At 43.0% G+C, this 21114-nt stretch overlaps 1 protein-coding gene across 1 annotated transcript; it reads left to right on the top strand.

The window, feature by feature from the left end:
- The first annotated feature begins 1141 nt into the window (after positions 1-1141).
- LOC124276333 lies at positions 1142-20845 on the top strand. Its single transcript, XM_046711955.1, has 3 exons — positions 1142-1418; positions 9383-10381; positions 20272-20845. The coding sequence occupies exons 2-3, from the start codon at positions 9504-9506 to the stop codon at positions 20843-20845; spliced, it is 1452 nt and encodes a 483-aa protein (XP_046567911.1). The 5' UTR covers positions 1142-1418; positions 9383-9503.
- Positions 20846-21114: the final 269 nt, after the last annotated feature.

Genomic DNA, 21114 nt, shown 5'->3' with positions numbered 1-21114 from the left:
TGGCTGGAATAATGCCGATGTGACGCAAAACCCAACTCAACTCAGAGCCAACTGTTCTTACAATTATTGAATAAGTATAGGACGTCCAATTTTCTAAGCAGTAATAATCACCCCAATTCTTCTCCAGTATGCATGAGTGTGACGGGGATAATTCTGGTAATTGTCAAAATTGTCAATCTTTAGGACCAGTGGTATTTGTAAGAGTTATTTGTAACCATGGACACAGTAACAAATAAAAGTAATGTTACAACAACGATTTCGGCTGAAATTGAGAGGAGAATGTAATTGATTTTGTAATGAGCTTGAAATAATTACCCGGTGTTAACTTAGCCTAGTACACGCATGTCAGAGCTGAATGAGCATAAAGCTGGTTCAGCATTCTGAATCACCCCTAGCACTATCTAACCAGTAAAAGCTATAACCCCCAAGCTTGCATTCAGTCCCTGTCATAGATCATTGGGTTGTATGAAAAGAAAGTCACAGACTGAGTGCGACCCGACACAAAGAGTTGTTGAATTTGGACACAAGAAGAGTTCGTTGGTCTGTGTGTTGATACGCCTCCATGACGACACTGTGTAGCGGGAGTCGACCCATGCCATCACTGGCTGTTCCCAGAGCAGCGTGCCCCAGTTTGCTGGTCGGTAAAGGCACGGTCGATCGATACACAGGTAAACAATCCCCAGGTGATTGGAACAACAGCACCCCAACATCGTGGATAATAACAACGCTCGTGGTTGGTGCTAGCTGTGCTGGGAAATCATGGAGGGATTCCTCGATCTGAGATACACAAAAAGTAAGTTGAAAAAAACCCACACAAGATTTATTATTCATAGATATTGATATTTTCCTCAAGCTGTAAATCACTTTGATTTTCACTACCTTTAACATCCTTTATGTCGTGTGCTTGAAATGAACTGATACAACCAGTTAAGGTTGTCGGGTTCAGTAGATGGTTGGAATCGGTCGCTGTGGGTTCCTCGCATGGAAAGGACTTTGGTAACCGCAGTCCTCGGCAAACTGCGCTCATTTCATGTCAGTCCTTATGAAATATTCAGGAGTTCTGGTTATATTGGCTGGCGTATCGGTTTTCTCCTCTTCGACGTGTGCCACTTCTTCCGACACAGGTCTGTGCCTTATCCTCCTTCCCAACTGTCTTCAGGGGTAAGGATCAAGGAACCAGTGAGTGCTTTCACGTGGTCACGGTGCCGGCCAGAGTTGAGGTGTGGTTGACTCAAGTACCTGTGATGTACTCGGAAGGGGTAGACGTTGTGCCACATCGAATGGTACGTGGTGGGATGTAAGGATCCCCCGCCAGGAGGTGACTCGACACCTGATGCTGCTAGAGATTGAATGCCCACCTGAAGGACCACGGTTCCTGTACGCTGACCTGTAACGTCGGGATTCTTCAGGAATGGAGGGTACGTGGGTGGCTGTTCAATGTTGTGCTGACATTCGTTGGTTGTGGGAATTGTACCTGAGGATACTGCAGTTAGGCAGATGGATTTCGTCATAGATGTGATATGTCGTTATTCTAACGAGAGATCTCACAGGACGGGAAGTTCAGGTATTGTAGAACAGCAGCATTGTGTGTGATGATAAATATTTATGGTACCATTACCGATGCACTGAAACATCGGATATTACTGATGCAGACAGACAGACAGACAGACAGGAAATATTCAGATAAGTCTAATCGTGTCATGCTGCAAATTTTATTGATACTTATATGGAACATATATATTCATATATATTATACCACACACATTACATCAACTTTACCGTGGGGGATATACCGCATACGCATTTAAACTAAGGTTACTAGCTAGGAACTGGCGATTCAGATGATACGTTCTTTAGTCTGTAAAATTTGAGCAACCAATATTTTCAAAATCTAGAAATCTCTACCAAAGAGCACCCAACTGTAGGATAAGGGGAGTAAAACAGGCGCATATGAGTCACTATTAAATGAGCGACTGTCTTGCCTTATTGGTGGAACCAGCAGCAAGTATAATCACGTCAGGTGTTAATCTGACATTTGGGTGAAAATAGAGAATAAGGTCAGCGTTAGAAAGGAGGATATAAAATATTGCTGACATAAAGTCAGTTTGAGGATAGCTCATACCATACCACCAGAGACCACATGGGTATATGGTCTCTGATAATACCTAGAAAGTATAAGAGTAGATGCATACTACAATACATTCATGAGATGAGCATAAGGATAGATAGTATAACACATACACATGCGAGGCGAGAATAAGGACAGATGGTATTACACAGTTATAAGGTGAGTATAAGGACAGATGGTATAACATACACATGCGAGGTGAGAATAAGGACAGATGGTATTACACAGTTATAAGGTGAGTATAAGGACAGATGGTATAACATACACATGCGAGGTGAGAATAAGGACAGATGGTATTACACAGTTATAAGTGAGTATAAGGACAGATGGTATTACACAATTATAAGGTGAGAATAAGGATAGATGGTATAACACATACACATGCGAGGCGAGAATAAGGACAGATGGTATTACACAGTTATAAGGTGAGTATAAGGACAGATGGTATAACATACACATGCGAGGTGAGAATAAGGACAGATGGTATTACACAGTTATAAGGTGAGTATAAGGACAGATGGTATAACACATACACATACGAGGTGAGAAAAAGGACATATGGTATTACACAGTTATACGGTGAGTATAAGGATAGATGGTATTACACAGCTATAAGGCGAGTATAAGGATAGATGGTATTACACAGTTATACGGTGAGTATAAGGATATATGGTATTGCACAGTTATAAGGTGAGTATAAGGATAGATGGTATTACACAGTTATACGGTGAGAATAAGGACAGATGGTATTACACAGTTATAAGGTGAGTATAAGGATAGATGGTATCAGCACAGTGAACACGTAAGGTCAGTAAATGGATAGTTGAGAACATATTGCAGAAGATAATGACACACTATGTACCACAATGCAGACATCAGGTCCGTCAAAAGTTATGGGAATGTAGTGACATTTCATATATGTGATCGATATGTGGTAAATAATGCTCCCACGTATGTGACGTGACATCATTATACAGTGACAACAGTCGGTAAGACCCAGTACATACTTCTTTATAGACACTGGCTGGCACAACACCACCGACTGCAGGACACTCGCTGTCTTCCGTGGACGATTTTTCTTTTTCAGTGACAGGATCGTCATTTGCGTTTATGTTCTTTTGTCTTTATATTTTTAGAAATACCAGGCAAAGGTTATAAATCATTGACAGACACATTTAGGCAAACATAATTTTGATGCCGGAATGAACACCATAGAATCATCGTATGGTATCCATCTCCGCCCAATCGTTCTACTTGGATCACGTTACCAAGGTCCGGTGACGTGAAGCCGGCATGCACGTCAACTTCCACGTTATACACCCACACCAATCTTGTGTTATCAGCTTGTGCGTAACGCAAGACGTAGTCTTCGAATCTTAAGGCAAATTGGCAATCCTAGCAAGTTCGATTCAAGTGGTACTGGTCCACTAGTTTAATTATGTTCACCTTTTCTGACACTCCAGCAACAAACTGTTTATACAAGCTGTTGTATACTCTTATAAGACGGTGGTCAGTATGGCTGACTTTGTTGACTGAACGTCATCGTTTTCCAACAACTTGGGTCGCTGCTTGTGATTGTCTGATCAACACGCGATAATGTACAGACTACTGTCACGGATACAGTTGCGTGCGGCGTAAAACAACAAACAAACAACTCTATTTTGTATATCAATTTAGTATTTAAGTTTACCCAACAACATAACGGCAGGGTAAACATTTCACAATAGGACACCAATTACCAGGTGCATGTCAAGATGGCTGACATAGGGAGATGACTGAAGTAAAGCAAATATATTACCGTTCTGCGTCAGGTTATAATCATAAACCACCAATTCATGTCATAATTGGCCGTGCAGTACCATATGTAACAGGACACGTTCCTTCTGTGACCCTAGCTGTGGTATTTGACTTGTAGAGTTATTGTGAGATCAGGTCAGGTTATCAAGTACACAGTCGGGAAGCCTTACAGTTAAGGATTTACATGGATAACGTCGCCTCCCATTACAATACAGAATCCACACAATGAGCAGGAGAAAAATGCCGTTTTTGTTCTTGTACTATTGATTTGGTCCCAGACAAACAGTCTGTACAGTATCGGGACAATAGTGACTTAATGTTTAAACAGGCGTAATGTTATGACCCGATAGATATACACATATGATAACATCGTTAAATGGTCCATTGAGTAGTTAAAAACTAGTCATTGATGCTTGTTTGTTATTCATGACATGGCTGTCTATATTCATGAGCCAATCAATGCCTACAGACAACACGTGACCACCAGTCAGTCACATCAACTGTCAAAACGACATTATCGGGCTAAAGCTAAAACGTGAAAAACTACGAAAACAAACGAAAAATATTTTGCAACCTCTATCTCATAGAAGCGCGTATGTGAATACGCTATGGTGTCACAGCTTGGCACCTTCGTCCCATGCTCCAAGTAAGTGTCTGGATGGTTGCTAAGAGACGATTCTTCAGTAAGAGCACTGCCGTGTTCCCGAAGGACAGAGCGTCGTTACAAAGTGTTCTTCAGCTCGTTACACGTGTGTTGAACTGGCTGAGCTCTGGTGGCTGGCAAGTTCTTGTAGACAGGCCTTCTCCTGTGAGCAGACCATATGGTCGTGCGTTATCCTCCATTAAATTCGATTGCGCCAGAATATGTTATGACGTACACATCATCTACAATGCCAACCCTTTAGTGCATATATGTTATTATGTCTCGATGAAGGACACGGAAATCGGTTCTTCCAGCTTCACTGATGCCACCCAAAATCATGATGCACCCCCCTCTATAAATGACATGTTTAAATCCTAAAATTGTGAACTACTGGAGTCCATTCCTGAACTGTCCACTTGACATATCCCTCAGCCTAGTCCAACCGTGTCTGCCTGTGGTGTGGGGTCAGTGTGAACACTTTCCGTAATCGGAGGCCAGTCTCACGGCTAAAAGATACGTTAACGCCACTTGCGTTCCGCAGGTCATTTCTGAGTGTTGTGGCAGTCACGAAGTTATGACTTCTTGCTTCAGACAGGAGTAATATGTCCTCCGGCCGAATGGTGGAGCACTATCGACCACCTGCATGTCCCCACGTGAAACTGAGACCCTGTAGGTGTTACCCACCCACTGTGAACCGGATATTTCAGTCTGCATTTGTTGGACGATGATTTTTGCTGTCATGAAAACTTGATCTTTAGCAAACTTTGAGTTGTGTATCAGACCTGCCAGTTATCCTCAGACTACTCGTGCACGTGGTTTTCTAACAATGGGCTCTAGTTTCCCTTCAAACCATTCAAAGTTGCTGTGAAAATACAGTCTGTGTGACAAATAGTTTGTATGAATGATTCATATTCATTCTTTCAGAGCTATGTATCCATATAGTCCGCGGAACGAAGTTTCCATCTGTAATGTAACACTGTGCCATGGGAGTGAAGCCTTCTGTAATGAAGATCTGTGTAGAGAGTACTACTTGGGGATGTGTATCATGAAATCTGAGTTTTGTAAAATCAATGTCACATACTCTAAAATGCAATAACTTTTATGGCAGAATCTTAATGATTAGTTGAAGCGAAGAAGAGCAGTCTGTATTTGATCTGTAGGGGAGTAATTTGGTCAATATAACGATATTAATAATTTAGATCTGTACCGTCAACGAGTTGGAATAGCCAGTAAAAGGCCTGATAGCGGTGTTAGCTATATGAATTGATCACTAAATGTCAGTGATGACGCCAAGTGTTCGCGAATACGGTAGAACCTGCACTTCAATCAGTTTGCGTAAAAATTGTCTGTTTGTTGCCTGGCGTGCGACGTCGGCTTGACAGAACAGACAATATTAATATTAATAACTAATGTGTCCATTTATATAGCGCCAAACTCTACACCAGGAATGCTCATAGCGCTAACAATGAAAGCACAGCACATTATTACCCCGGATAACCCAAGCTGCCTGTTAGGCGTTAGAAGGTGATAGTCACATGACTTATCCCCCCGGGTACCCATTTCCTGCTGGGTGAGCAGAGGCAATTTCGAACAAATTCACTTGCCTTAGGTGAGACCACATGTATCACATGTGCTTCGTTATGGGGCAGGACTGAAGTCCCGGGAACTCTCAGGAGTCAAGCTACCTCACCCATCCAAGGACTCTCTGCGCCCAACGTTGCTTAACTTGACCTGCTTGTGACCTGAGCTCAATGCACAGGTCCACACACCACCACAATAAAGCGACAAATTCATTGACACCTATTTTCTATTTGTGCTGAAACTAAAAACAAAATGTTAGTTCTGAATTACCCCTGCTGTATATAGTTTCAGAGCGCTGCTGCCTATTCATAATGAAACATGGGAAATGTGTGAGTGGCAGTTCTATGTCTAACAGTGGCTGACTCATTCTCCTCCCACAGAGGTTACTTGTCATTTCTTCCTACGAACCTCTGTTCTAAAACGTCCCTTTCATGGTGCGAGTGTTCAGGATTCGTGATTGGTTGCAATCAGATTTAGTTGTGCAATCAGCGACGTTGTTTCAAAAGTGATCATTCGCAAGGCCTCGGTTATTTCCGTATGCTTCGGGAAAACTAGAACCGCTTTCCCTGCGCGATGCGCAAACGTTTCTTATAGACAGAACTCAGTCATGTAAATGGCGGATCAATGGCGTCTCCATCGCCCTCGTTGACAACGGACAAGCTAGCCATTAAATGTCTTGTGTGTCACATCAACACAAGTTCCTGGCAGAGGAGGGATATTTGTGACCCAACATTTGCTTGTATTAGTCAAGTTGATGTAACACGTGTTCTGATTGGACAGAAAGAAGGGAGATAATTCGTGTTGCGATTTTTTGCCGCTAGGGGATTTTACGAGAACCGGGAAATATGAACGTATTAGAACAGAGGTTCGTAGGAAGATATGACAAGTAACCTCTGTGGGAAGAGAATGTGGCTGACTCTGCGTTACTGTTGATGTTCCTGAACTTCTGCTGAGACTCGGGGACTTCAGTGCAACGACAGACACGTCGGCGGAGTCTAAATAAACATATACCATCGACGCCAAAGAAGAACCAGTTCCTATTATCAGCAGGAACACATTTATATTGTGCGTTGTTAGAGCAACACTGCGCGACAGTAGCGGAGGTTGAGTTGGCCGGCAACATCACATCTCGCCACTATTTGATGAGCAAAACAATCTCCACAACGCTTTGGAGGTAATCCGTAGGTGCATCCATGGAGATTACATAATACGTATCGACTGTCTTGCAGGCATGCAAACACACATGGCATTCATTCAGTACACACCCCACGGCATTACAGGGCGGACTACATTCCCATAACTTTGGAAGAAATTAGGAATCATGTTGGCGCAATGTCTACTGAGTCAGTGAGTGAGTTTACTTTTACGCCGCTTTTAGCACTATTCCAGCAATATCACAGCGGGGGACTCTAGAAAGGAGCTTCACACAATGTACCCATGTGTGGTATCGAACCCGGGTGTTCGGGGTGACGAGCGGACGCTTTAACCACTGGGCTGCCCCACTGTCTACTGTCTCGCGACAGGTGCTACTAATACATATACCAGGACATCTGTTTCGTGAACACCCGGTGTCATCAACGTGAGTTCAGTGTCTTGAAATTACTGTTTCCGCATTCGTTGAATGTTCTTCTTGTCTTAGAAACCAAAATATGTGCATCACGTTACACCATAACAAGTATGAACATAGTGTTTTGTTGTTCAAAACATAAACCTATTCAAATCACATGTAGATGATGTGTTCGTATGACATATTCGATGTTGATATGATGCTGGCATCAAACACATGATGCTGGACTTATTAAGAGTGTAGAGTGAAGTGCTGGAATATCAAAGGTAATTTGTTCAACTGTCATTACCGATGTCATAATGAAATACGAGATTGATTTATTCATGCACCTCGTTCAATCTCCCAGTCGGTACAGCTCATACCGACCATCATCACGACTCAACCCTCATTTCCAACACAGTCCCTGCCACCCTAACAACCAACCCACTATCACCGCTAAACCCATCCTTGCCCTACTCCACACTCCGCCACCCTTACTGCCTACACAGTCTCTACGACTCAAACAACCCACCCACTATCACCGCTAAAGCCATCGTTGCCCTACACCTCACTCCGCCACCCTTAACCCCCTCCCCCCACAGTCCCTACGACCCAAACAACCCACTCACCATCACTCCCAAACCCATCGTTACCCTACTCCTCACCCCTCTACTCTCACCTCCCCCCACAGTCCCTACGACCCAAACAACCCACTCACCATCACTCCCAAACCCATCGTTACCCTACTCCTCACCCCTCTACTCTCACCTCCCACACATTCCCTACCACCCTAGCAACCCACCAACTATCACTCCCAAACCCATCGTTACCCTACTCCTCACCCCTCTACTCTCACCTCCCACACATTCCCTACCACCCTAACAACCCACCAACTATCACTCCCAAACCCATCGTTACCCTACTCCTCACCCCTCTACTCTCACCTCCCACACATTCCCTACCACCCTAACAACCCACCAACTATCACTCCCAAACCCATCGTTACCCTACTCCTCACCCCTCTACTCTCACCTCCCACACATTCCCTACCACCCTAACAACCCACCAACCATCACTCCCAAACCCATCGTTACCCTACTCCTCACCCCTCTACTCTCACCTCCCACACAGTCTCTGGTATGTATTTACACTTGAAGATTACGCTCTCTGGTGAAGATGTATTATTTATTGATATAATTTGCACCAGTATGTGAATATACTGCCTTTATCATAGGCTGTAAAATGTTGAATTTGAACAAGGAAGATAGGATATTTTCTTTCTGAATAGTTAGGAACGAACTGGTAACAGATTTATTAAAATTAATTTCAAACCGGACTGATGTCCTGGTACTCGTCGTTAAGGAATTTTAAATTGATCTTTCAGAATTACTTAGTAGTAATTCAATCCATATGGAATGATTAATGAAACTTGGTCCATTGTCTCTAGAATTTTGCCATGAAGCATGCCGGCATAATCCCGAATCTCGTATGGCGACCTTCCTGACACAGATTTATAATTCAGTTCCTCTTCGACATTATAGTCGATAGTCATCAATCACATTTTGCGATAAACGGCAATTTGACACTTCCCCTGATCTTGCAAAGCCAAATGCAAAGCTGGTACCTGTAGTGTGAAGACGATACCAACAGAAACCGGCTCATTAATGATTCATTTCTCTATTTTCAGACAGGTCATGCAACGTGAAACTGGAAATGCCATTCGGCCAGAATGTACAGAACCTAATCAACCTACATTTCTCACGATGTGAAGAAGAAACAGTCTAGACCTACCCCTTCCTCTTTTCAGTATGGCGTCCAATAGGGACCAGCTTAGCCTGAAAAGGCTTCGCAATGAAGAGATTAAGGCTTTGTTGGGTCCCTGTATGATAAGCTTCGCCATTCCCCTGTTGATACCAGGGTTGACCATAACTCTTGTAGCCTTCAGTGATGAGACTGGATTTTCGAAATATGGAGCTCTACATATCGTGGGTATCCTTATATTATCAGCTGCGTGTGTGTTGTTGGTAGCAGGGTGTGTTATCAAGTGTACGTGTAAGTCTAAAGTGTTTCCTATGATGCAAGTTGCTTCTCACAAAGTTACGACTCATGAAAAGCCAAAACAAGTTGTAAGCGTGGCCTTAACTAGAGATCGATTACCTCCCTTGAATGGCCCCCTTCCGGGAGGGTCTTCGATACTACGTGACCAAATTCCTAAAACGGAAAGGAGGGTCCCATCGTGGAGGTTATCTGGGACAGATTCAGGGAGTGATTCTGGGGACATAACAGTTTCTGCCTTGGAAGACAATCTATACTCTTCGCGATCGGAGAAGAATAAGTTACACGGGCTTCCTGCTAACAATTTCATGTTGGAACCGTCCAATAACAACACTGATAAAACAAAATCAGAGAGAAAAAAACAAACTATTTTGATAGAAAATACAGACTCTGGTAAGTCGTATGGCGGAACGAACACAACAAGTGCTCTTCAAGTTCAAAATGCAGCGTTAAGCATAGAGGATGAGGGACGATCAACTAAGGCCGCGCTAGCATGTCCTTCCTACACAAACATGCTGCATAACAATGGAGAACATGGGATACAAGAGGAACACAATCAGGTATCGCCAGACGAAGAGACTCGAATACGGAAGCCAGTGAGTGGCTGGGTGTCAAGACAGTCCGACGCAAAGTATGTATACAGTTGTATTTGCCTCACTTTATATTTAAGACATACAAGCCACAAAAGTCTTCTACATTTTTACGAAAAAACTACTAAATAAAAACATTGTCAATTTGGGGCATACCTTTATGAATCACTTTCGAATGGTGATTGCATCAGGTCACAGAAACAAAAGCAAATACATGATCAAAATAGAAATACAATCAAAAACAAAAACTCAACGAAGAAATAACCCCCAAACCAAACATGCATGATTAATTAATATTTCATCCGTAAAACAAACACGTGAGCATATGATAAATGTTAAAGTAGGGAATGGCATTGGAAATGATTTTCCACCGATGCATCAAGTTTCCTACAGATTCCGACCTTGAAACAAAATGTTAGTGCTGATGATAGAAGACATATTTTACAACTTGTGACATGTATACACCAAAGTCTACAGTTTCTGGAATATTGCTTGTGTTTTACTGGCTTTTGGATAGTTTTATGCCCCTCTGAATTCTTATGACCATATCAACATGCGAATCGATTAAGACAGCTTTACTAATCACTTACATATCTCTATATATTATATTACTTCTTATACATATTGATGAACGACTTCTTGTAATCGATATGCCTAAGTTGAAGTTAAACGTCTTGGACAACTTGCCATGGTTCCGATCACAAACACAAAGAAACAGATCAGCCAGAAGGGGATCGTGAATAGTGCCCATCTTGATGCCGACGCCATGTTTAAATGTCTTATTTATACTTCACATATAGATGTTGTCAATGAGGAAGTCCAGAAAATCTCATTTTCTTTTTTTCAGTTAACTCCAGAGGAGAATTGATATCATTTATGACAAACTGTTTGTGGTAAGGGACAGTAGTACTCTAAGTTTGAAATGTTTTTAGTAAAATTCATTCCAACTGTGTCAAATACTTTCTGTGAATGTAAAGCAAATCAAATTATGCCCTTATTTTTTCGGATCACTTTGAAGATTATATTAAGGATGATTTTGGAGATTGTATTTAGGAACATTTTGGAGACTTTATTAAGGGAATTGTGTAGACAGGGAAGGGATTGGTGGTACATTCGTTATTTCAGCACTATATCTCTTATTACGGTTTTTAAGGAAAAATTGTTTTTCAACAAACGTTTGTGTCCTCGAGGGTGTTTCCAAATTGGTTAAGTCTAAGACTTGTCATAATTTCAGGTTTAGGGCGGTAGGCATATGACCAAGTTCGCACAAGAATATGTGGTTGTTGATATCTGAAATGTTACAATCCTGACATCAGGATATAGTGGTTGGTATCGGGATGTGACTGCCCACACAGCAAGATACAGTGGTTGTTACTTGAATCTTACAATCTTCACAGCAAGATATAGTGTTGTTTTAATAGGAATGGTACAATCTTCACATCAAGGTATGGTTGTTTGAATAGGAATGTTACAAACCTTACACCATTGAATAGGAATGTTACATTCCTCACATTACGATATAGTGGCCAGTATCGGGATGTAGCCATCCTAACAGCAGGAAAAATTGCTGGTTGACATTGCAATGTTACAATCCTGACATCAAGATATATTGGCCAGTATCGGGATGTGGCCATCCTCACAGCAGGATATGCTGGTTGACATTCAGTGTTACAATCCTGACATCAAGATATAGGGGTTTGTGTTGAGATATTGCAATTCTCACAGCAGGATATGCTTGTTGACATTGCAATGTTACAATCCTGACATCAAGATATAGGGGTTTGCATTGAGATATTGCAATTCTCACAGCAAGATATGCTGGTTGACATTGCAGTGTTACAATCCTGACATCAAGATATAGGGGTTTGTGTTGAGATATTGCAATTCTCACAGCAGGATATGCTGGTTGACATTGCAGTGTTACAATGCTGACATCAAGATATAGGGGTTTGTATTGAGATATTGCAATTCTCACAGCAAGATATGATGGTTGGGGTCGGAATTCTGTTAATCCCGAAGTATTTGAAGTTTATAACTACAAGAAGGTGTATTAATTATTCGTTTGGAACATGTATCCTGATTATAGAACAATATATCATACCATGTATAAACGTCGACCATAATTTTGGCTTATCAGTTCGTTTCACGACTCTTACCGATGTTGAATCGTTTCATTGTTAATTTTACGTAAATTGGAATAACCTTCTTGGACCTATGATCAAATTGAGCAATAGTTGTGGATTGCCCTGCAATACAACCAGGTACGTATGATGACTGGGTGAGTCAGACCATTCATATTTTCATATTAACATACAAAAATACACGCATAAAATCCCATACAGTCTCTTTGTAAAATATAGTTCTGATTAATTGATAATCATCTGAATTCTAACTAGCCATGTTCTATGTTATACCGGGATACTTAAGTACACTTGCTTCAGTGCCAGAAATGAGCTACCATTCATGGACATCAAACAGACGATCTGGTGGTATCTGTCATGGTGTCAGTGGATGTGTCTGTGATGGTGTCAGTGATGGTATGTGTGGATGTATCTGTTATGGCGTTGTGGACGTTTCACACAGAGAAACACACCCGCACACACAGAGATACTCAAACACACGCGCGCAGAGGGAGATACTCAAACACACGCGCACACACAGAGATACTCAAACACACGCGCGCACACAGACACACACACGCAGAGAGAGATACTAAAACACGCGCGCACACAGACACACACACGTAGAGAGAGATACTAAAACACGCGCGCACACAGACACACACACGTAGAGAGAGATACTAAAACACACGCGCACACACAGACACACGCTTCTCTCCTGTTCACTAAACCTCCTCACCGTTTCCTATGTTCATGCTATATGATATCGTCAAGTGATATTAACACAAAATAAATGAATCAGTTACAAATACCAAGTTTGAGAATAAATATTCAATTAGAGATGTACAGATCAACCCAGCTTATTGTCTTTTTTTATGAGTTTTAAGGTCTTATAAAACGTCATGTATTCATTTCATTGTGTTGTCAATCAACACACAGCCAGAGATTACCATGGTATCAAAACTACCAAGCACGTTATAAGCCTAAACGTGGAGTCCAGATCTTGACACACACCCTAAAAGCCCCTGACCCCATACTGCAAAAATGAAACAAACACACAAACCCCCTTCCAAGAAACAAAAGAAATAAAACCAAACCCCCACCCCCAAAAACAAACCCCCAAAACAACAACCTAAAACAACAACCCCAAAAACAAAACAAAACCAGAATAATAACAAATAAAAACAAAAACAAGGAAACAAGCAAAGGAACAAACAACACCCCCTAAAACCCACACCCCAACCCCCATTCCCCAAAACACCAAAAACAACAACAAAAAACAAACAACAATAACAAAGAAAACCTCCATAAAAACCAACCAAAAAAACAAACAAAAAAACCCCAAATGAATTTGATAATGTCCTCCACATGTCTACCAGTTCAGATTCATTTTCATATGCTAGTAATTAATACCTTGGTCACAAAGAATTGACATGAAGTATAAGCGACGGGTTAGGGAGAAAGACTGTCGAAACATATACAATCTAAGAATGAGCCCATAAAATCCCTGAAGTCGGCGATATCAGATCTGAGAAGTGAAAACAGAGTAGAACAGGAAATGTCTTATCTATACATTCCACATTTAGATGTTGTCAGTGAAAATAGCATCTTCTGTTTTCAATAGACTACAGAGGAAAAACTGATATTGATGAGGTGATTACTAGCAATGAAAATACAAACACTGCCAAGAAAACCCTGCCCGATTTTGTTGTTCTTCTTAGACAGAAACAATATTTATAATTTCTGAATACTGACCAGCGAGCAGTGACTGCGAGTGAAGCCGGGATACTTAAGTAGACTTGCTTCAGTGCCTGATATGAGATGAAGATATTATTAATGGGCATCAAACAGACGACCTGTTGGTATGTGTGGGTGTATCTGTGTTGGTATGTGTGGGTGTGTCTGTGATTGTATGTGTGGGTGTGTCTGTGATTGTATGTGTGGGTGTGTCTGTGATTGTATGTGTGGGTGTGTCTGTGATTGTATGTGTGGGTGTGTCTGTGTTGGTATGTGTGGGTGTCTGTGATGGTATGTGTGGTGTGGTGTATCTGTGTTGTGTGTATGTGTGTGGGTGTGTCTGTGTTGGTATGTGTGGGTGTATCTGTGATGGTATGTGTGGGTGTATCTGTGTTGGTATGTGTGGGTGTGTCTGTGATGGTATGTGTGGGTGTGTCTGTGATGGTATGTGTGGGTGTGTCTGTGTATGTGTGGGTGTATCTGTGTTGGTATGTGTGGGTGTATCTGTGTTGGTATGTGTGGGTGTGTCTGTGTTGGTATGTGTGGGTGTGTCTGTGATGGTATGTGTGGGTGTGTCTGTGATTGTATGTGTGGGTGTGTCTGTGATTGTATGTGTGGGTGTGTCTGTGATTGTATGTGTGGGTGTATCTGTGTTGGTATGTGTGGGTGTATCTGTGTTGGTATGTGTGGGTGTATCTGTGTGTATGTGTGTGGGTGTATCTGTGTTGGTATGTGTGGAGTATGTGTGGGTGTGTCTGTGATGGTATGTGTGGGTGTGTCTGTGTTGGTATGTGTGGGTGTATCTGTGTTGGTATGTGTGGGTGTATCTGTGTTGGTATGTGTGGGTGTGTCTGTGTTGGTATGTGTGGGTGTGTCTGTGTTGGTATGTGTGGGTGTATCTGTGATGGTATGTGTGGGTGTGTCTGTGTTGGTATGTGTGGGTGTGTCTGTGTTGGTATGTGTGGGTGTATCTGTGTTGGTATGTGTGGGTGTGTCTGTGTTGGTATGTGTGGGTGTATCTGTGATGGTATGTGTGGGTGTGTCTGTGATGGTATGTGTGGGTGTATCTGTGTTGGTATGTGTGGTGTGTATCTGTGTCTGTGGGTATGTGTGGGTGTGTCTGTGATGGTATGTGTGGGTGTGTCTGTGTTGGTATGTGTGGAGTGTATCTGTGTTAGTATGTGTGTGTGTCTGTGTTGGTATGTGTGGGTGTATCTGTGATGGTATGTGTGGGTGTATCTGTGTTGGTATGTGTGGGTGGGTGATGGTATGTGTGGGTGTATCTGTGTGGTATGTGTGGAGTGTATCTGTGTTGGTATGTGTGGGTGTGTATCTGTGTTGGTATGTGTGGGTGTATCTGTGATGGTATGTGTGGGTGTATCTGTGATGGTATGTGTGGGTGTATCTGTGATGGTATGTGTGGGTGTATCTGTGTTGGTATGTGTGGGTGTGTCTGTGTTGGTATGTGTGGGTGTATCTGTGTTGGTATGTGTGGGTGTATCTGTGTTGGTATGTGTGGGTGTATGTCTGTGATGGTATGTGTGGGAATGTGTCTGTGTTGGTATGTGTGGGTGTATCTGTGTTGGTATGTGTGGGTGTATCTGTGTTGGTATGTGTGGGTGTATCTGTGTTGGTATGTGTGGGTGTATCTGTGATTGTATGTGTGGGTGTGTCTGTGTGTTGGTATGTGTGGGTGTATCTGTGTTGGTATGTGTGGGTGTATCTGTGATGGTATGTGTGGGTGTATCTGTGGGTTGTAGTATGTGTGGGTGTGTCTGTGATGGTATGTGTGGGTGTGTCTGTGTGAAGGTATGTGTAGGTGTGTCTGTGTTGGTATGTGTGGATGTGTGTGTGTGTGGTGGGTGTGTGTTCTGGTATGTGTGGGTGTATCTGTGTTGGTATGTGTGGGTGTATCTGTGATGGTATGTGTGGGTGTGTCTGTGATGGTATGGTATGTGTGGTGTGTCTGTGATGGTATGTGTGTGGGGTGTGTCTGTGTTGGTATGTGTGGGTGTGTCTGTGTTGGTATGTGTGGGTGTATCTGTGTTTGAGTATGTGGGTGTGTCTGTGTTGATATGTATGTGTGTGTGTGTCTGTGATGGTATGTGTGGGTGTATCTGTGATGGTATGTGTGGGTGTATCTGTGATGGTATGTGTGGGTGTATCTGTGATTGGTATGTGTGGGTGTATCTGTGATTGGTATGTGTGGGTGTATCTGTGATGGTATGTGTGGGTGGTGTATCTGTGATGGTATGTGTGGAGTGTATCTGTGATGGTATGTGTGGGTGTATCTGTGTGTCTCTGTTGGTATGTGTGGGTGTGTCTGTGATGGTATGTGTGGGTGTGTCTATCTGTGTGTCTGTGAGGTATGTGTGGGTGTATCTGTGATGAGTATGTGTGGGTGTGTATCTGTGATGGTATGTGTGGGTGTGTCTGTGATGTTATGTATGTGTAAGATGTGTCTGTGTTGGTATGTGTGGAGTGTATCTGTGAAGGTATGTGTGGGTGTATCTGTGATGGTATGTGTGGGTGTATCTGTGATGGTATGTGTGGGTGTATCTGTGATGGTATGTGTGGGTGTATCTGTGATGGTAGTATGTGTGTGGGTATCTGTGATGGTATGTGTGGGTGTATCTGTGTTAGTATGTGTGGGTGTGTCTGTGTGTGGTATGTGTGGGTGTATCTGTGATGAGTATGTGTGGGTGTATCTGTGATGGTATGTGTGGGTGTGTCTGTGATGAAGTATGTGTGGGTGTATCTGTGATGGTATGTGTGGGTGTGTCTGTGATGGTATGTGTGGGTGTATCTGTGTTGGTATGTGTGGGTGTATCTGTGTGTGGGTGTGATGAGTATGTGTATGGAATGTATCTGTGATTGGTGTGGGTGTATCTGTGATGGTATGTGTGGGTGTATCTGTGATGGTATGTGTGGGTGTATCTGTGATGGTATGTGTGGGTGTGTCTGTGATGGTATGTGTGGGTGTGTCTGTGATGGTATGTGTGGGTGTATCTGTGATGGCATGTGTGGGTATCTGTGATGGTATGTATATAGGAGGTGTATCTGTGATGGTATGTGTGGGTGTGTCTGTGATGGTATGTGTGGGTGTATCTGTGATGGTATGTGTGGGTGTATCTGTGATGGTATGTGTGGGTGTATCTGTGATGGTATGTGTGGGTGTATCTGTGATGGTATGTGTGGGTGTATCTGTGTTGGTATGTGTGGGTGTATCTGTGATGGTATGTGTGGGTGTGTCTGTGATGGTATGTGTGGGTGTGTCTGTGTTGGTATGTGTGGGTGTGTCTGTGATGGTATGTGTGGGTGTGTGTCTGTGTTGGTATGTGTGGGTGTGTCTGTGATGGTATGTGTGGGTGTATCTGTGATGGTGTGTGTGGGTGTGTCTGTGTGATGGTATGTGTGGGTGTATCTGTGTGATGGTATGTGTGGGTGTATCTGTGATGGTATGTGTGATGGTATGTGTATGGTGTATCTGTGATGGTATGTGTGGGTGTATCTGTGATGGTATGTGTGTGGGTGTATGTGTCTGTGATGGTATGTGTGGGTGTATGTGTCTGTGATGGTATGTGTGGGTGTATCTGTGTTGGTATGTGTGTATCTGGTGTGTCTGTGATGGTATGTGTGGGTGTGTGTCTGTGATGGTATGTGTGGGTGTATCTGTGATGGTATGTGTGGGTGTATCTGTGATGGTATGTGTGGGTGTATCTGTGATGGTATGTGTGGGTGTATCTGTGATGGTATGTGTGGGTGTATCTGTGTTGGTATGTGTGGGAATTGTATCTGTGTTGGTATGTGTGGGTGTATCTGTGATGGTATGTGTGGGTGTATCTGTGTTGGTATGTGTGGGTGTATGTGTGTTGGTATGTGGGTGTGTCTGTGAGTTGGTATGTGTGGGTGTATCTGTGTTGGTATGTGTGGGTGTATCTGTGTTGGTATGTGTGTGGTATGTGTGGGTGGCATGTGTGGGTGTATGTGTGTTGTGTTGTATGTGTGCGTGTATCTGTGTTGGTATGTGTGGTGTGTCTGTGTTGGTATGTGTGGGTGTATCTGTGGCTATGTGTGGTATGTGTGTGTGGGTGTGTCTGTGTTGGTATGTGTGGGTGTATGTGTGTGTGTTGGTATGTGTGTGGTGTGTCTGTGTTTGTATGTGTGGGTGTGTCTGTGTTGGTATGTGTGGGTGTATCTGTGTTGGTATGTGTGGGTGTATGTGTGTGTGTGTGGGTGTGATGGTATGTGTGGGTGTGTGTGTGTTGGTATGTGTGGGTGTATGCGTTGGTGTATGTGTGTTGGTATGTGTGGGTGTATCTGTGTTGGTATGTGTGGGTGTGTCTGTGTTGGTATGTGTGGGTGTATGGTGTATCTGTGTTGGTATGTGTGGGTGTGTCTGTGTTGGTATGTGTGGTTGTATGGTGTATCTGTGTTGGTATGTGTGGGTGTGTCTGTTAACACCAGATTTTGAATGAGCTCGCAGGGTATTCTGAAAACAAATCAAGACCATACATCGTCCGACAGTGTTGTTGGTTGTATATCTACATTACGAGCATAAGCAAATAATGTTATCTCCTCAAATGAGTGTTTCTTAAAGCTTCCTTATCAGTAGGTCTGTATGCACAGGTTATCACTGTCAACTCATGATGTAGTTTTCAACCTACGGTGCCTAGGGGCGCTAGGTGGTTTTCCTATCCACTTAACATATCAGATTACCGACCCCTACTAGGGGAACAGAGGTGATTTGAAGTGTGGGTGACACCACACGTTTTGACACTTCTGTTACGGGTGTAAGAGGGTATTCATATTTCTACCAGCTGACGTCCGTCACCGGATGTGGGTAGTGACAGCATTGTAAAGAATATCAAGATGGTCAGAGGCGGGATAGCTTTCGACAGCTCACATATCAGCCCCTTATAGGTTGCTTAAGGGGAGATATTCCAGAACTTAAACATGATTGTAATATAAGAATGGAGGGAAGTTGTTGAGAAAACATGCAGTGTTTTCACAAAGAAAACATCCTTTTATACATACATTCAGTAACAAAATTATCTTTCATGCTATAGACATGCGTCAAGGTACAGTAACTGAATGCTCCAACATTATCTTTCATGCTATAGACATGCGTCAAGGTACTGTAACTGAATGCTCCAACATTATCTTTCATGCTATAGACATGCGTCAAGGTACTGTAACTGAATGCTCCAACATTATCTTTCATGCTATAGACATGCGTCAAGGTACTGTAACTGAATGCTCCAACATTATCTTTCATGCTATAGACATGCGTCAAGGTACTGTAACTGAATGCTCCAACATTACCTTTAGCACCTTTTGCCAAATATGTAATGATGAAATATATCCGGGTATGATATATGGATAAAAAATGTGCAACATCAACATTCATTCGTTAAGAGTCGGTTGGCAAGGGAACCAACTAGACAGGTTGTCTCTGCGGAAGATTGTGTGGGACAAGTTCTCTCACACCCTGTTTGGTGCAAATATCAGACATCTACACCGTAAAATAACCAGTCTCGGGTTTCTGCCGTAAAAGGTGTAAAAGGTAACATAGTGGAGACAATTATAAGAATGGATATGTGGATGAAAATCTGTGAGAACACCAGGTGTTCGTGAAAGAGGTAAGCATGTCCTGCTCTACCCGTATGACATATCGTGTCATGTCATGTGTACGTTTTATGTGGTTGCACAATGTTGGAAGCTTGTCATGCCATATATTTTATATACAACGAATGACAATGAAATGAGAATGTTTTGATATCATGCTGGTACAATGTATTAACATGCAGTATAATTTTCCGTGAAGATTAAAACTACTCTTCAGCAACCCGTGCTTGTCGTAAGAGGCGACTTTCGGGATCGAGATGTCGGTTTCACAGGAGACCATATAATAGGTTCCTGGTTACACTGGCGAGGTTGATGCATGTCATCGTGTCCCTATAGCGAACATCGATGTTGAAGACATCAATCACTTGACTGCCTACAATATTGCTGAATCTGGCGTGCAACAACCCAAAAAACAACCTGGTTTAATCACCACATTGTGTTTGTAGGTTGATGGGGGCTTCCAAGATTTCACCCGAAACTCTCTCCCACTCGGAATCATCAGAGGTTACCGACGACCGTGATGCTGATGATGATGACGACGACGCTACACTTACTGAAGCTTCCAGAAACTGCAGCACTGTGCCGGAGATAGCTGACCTTGACCGAGATGACGCTGTGGAGGTCGATAGGTTTAACAATGTATGGAGGGGAGAAAGTCAGAACTCTGTTGAAATATCCAGCGTGTTGTCTCAAGAGGAATACTCAGAGGAGTCTCTATCAGTTGTGTCCAAGGATCAGTTGGAGATCGCGGAACCAAGCGGGTCTAGGGGCCGAGCGTCCACCGACAGTGCTATGGAGAGCGGGGGTGACCACTCCAGAGCTCTTTCACACAGGATCAGTGACAGAGTGGAGACAAACGGTCGGCTGATGGAAGATCTTGAGGGTGGGGGTGAACGACCCATACCTCCGTCCCGCAGAGTTAGTGACAGAGTTGAGGCCAGAGGTCGGCTGGGAGACAGTCTGGAGGGTGTTCAGCCTAGGGCTCTGCCCCGTAGAGTCAGTGACACCAGCTTCCGGTGATGTCTGAAGAGAAGGGAGACAACTCTGTAATTTAATGCTACGTATGCTACGTATTAACGCCTATCTCAGGGCAGCCTTCGGAGTGTATAATGAGCTATGATGCTACCTTGTACGTGCCTATCTCAGGGCAGGGGTCGCAGTGTACAATGAGCTGCCTATCTCAAGGTACGGTTATATATTACAATCTGATGCGAGGCTTCTTTAAGTACACTGTCTACGGGTACAGTTCCGACTGTACAATGTACACTGACGGTATCTACAGGTCCCTT

This window comes from Haliotis rubra, unplaced genomic scaffold (genome assembly GCF_003918875.1).
Source record: "Haliotis rubra isolate DU_JTF1 unplaced genomic scaffold, ASM391887v1 Scf105, whole genome shotgun sequence".
Taxonomy (NCBI): Eukaryota; Metazoa; Mollusca; class Gastropoda; order Lepetellida; family Haliotidae; genus Haliotis; species Haliotis rubra.
The sequence above is the reverse complement of the archived record's forward strand: the minus strand, read 5'-3'. Positions and strand labels throughout refer to the sequence as shown.

Coding starts and splice junctions, on each gene's coding strand:
- LOC124276333 (XM_046711955.1), top strand. CDS start 9,504: ATGGCGTCCAATAGGGACCAGCTTAGCCTGAAAAGGCTTCGCAATGAA. Junction 10,382..20,271: donor TCAAGACAGTCCGACGCAAA/GTATGTATACAG, acceptor TTGTGTTTGTAG/GTTGATGGGGGCTTCCAAGA.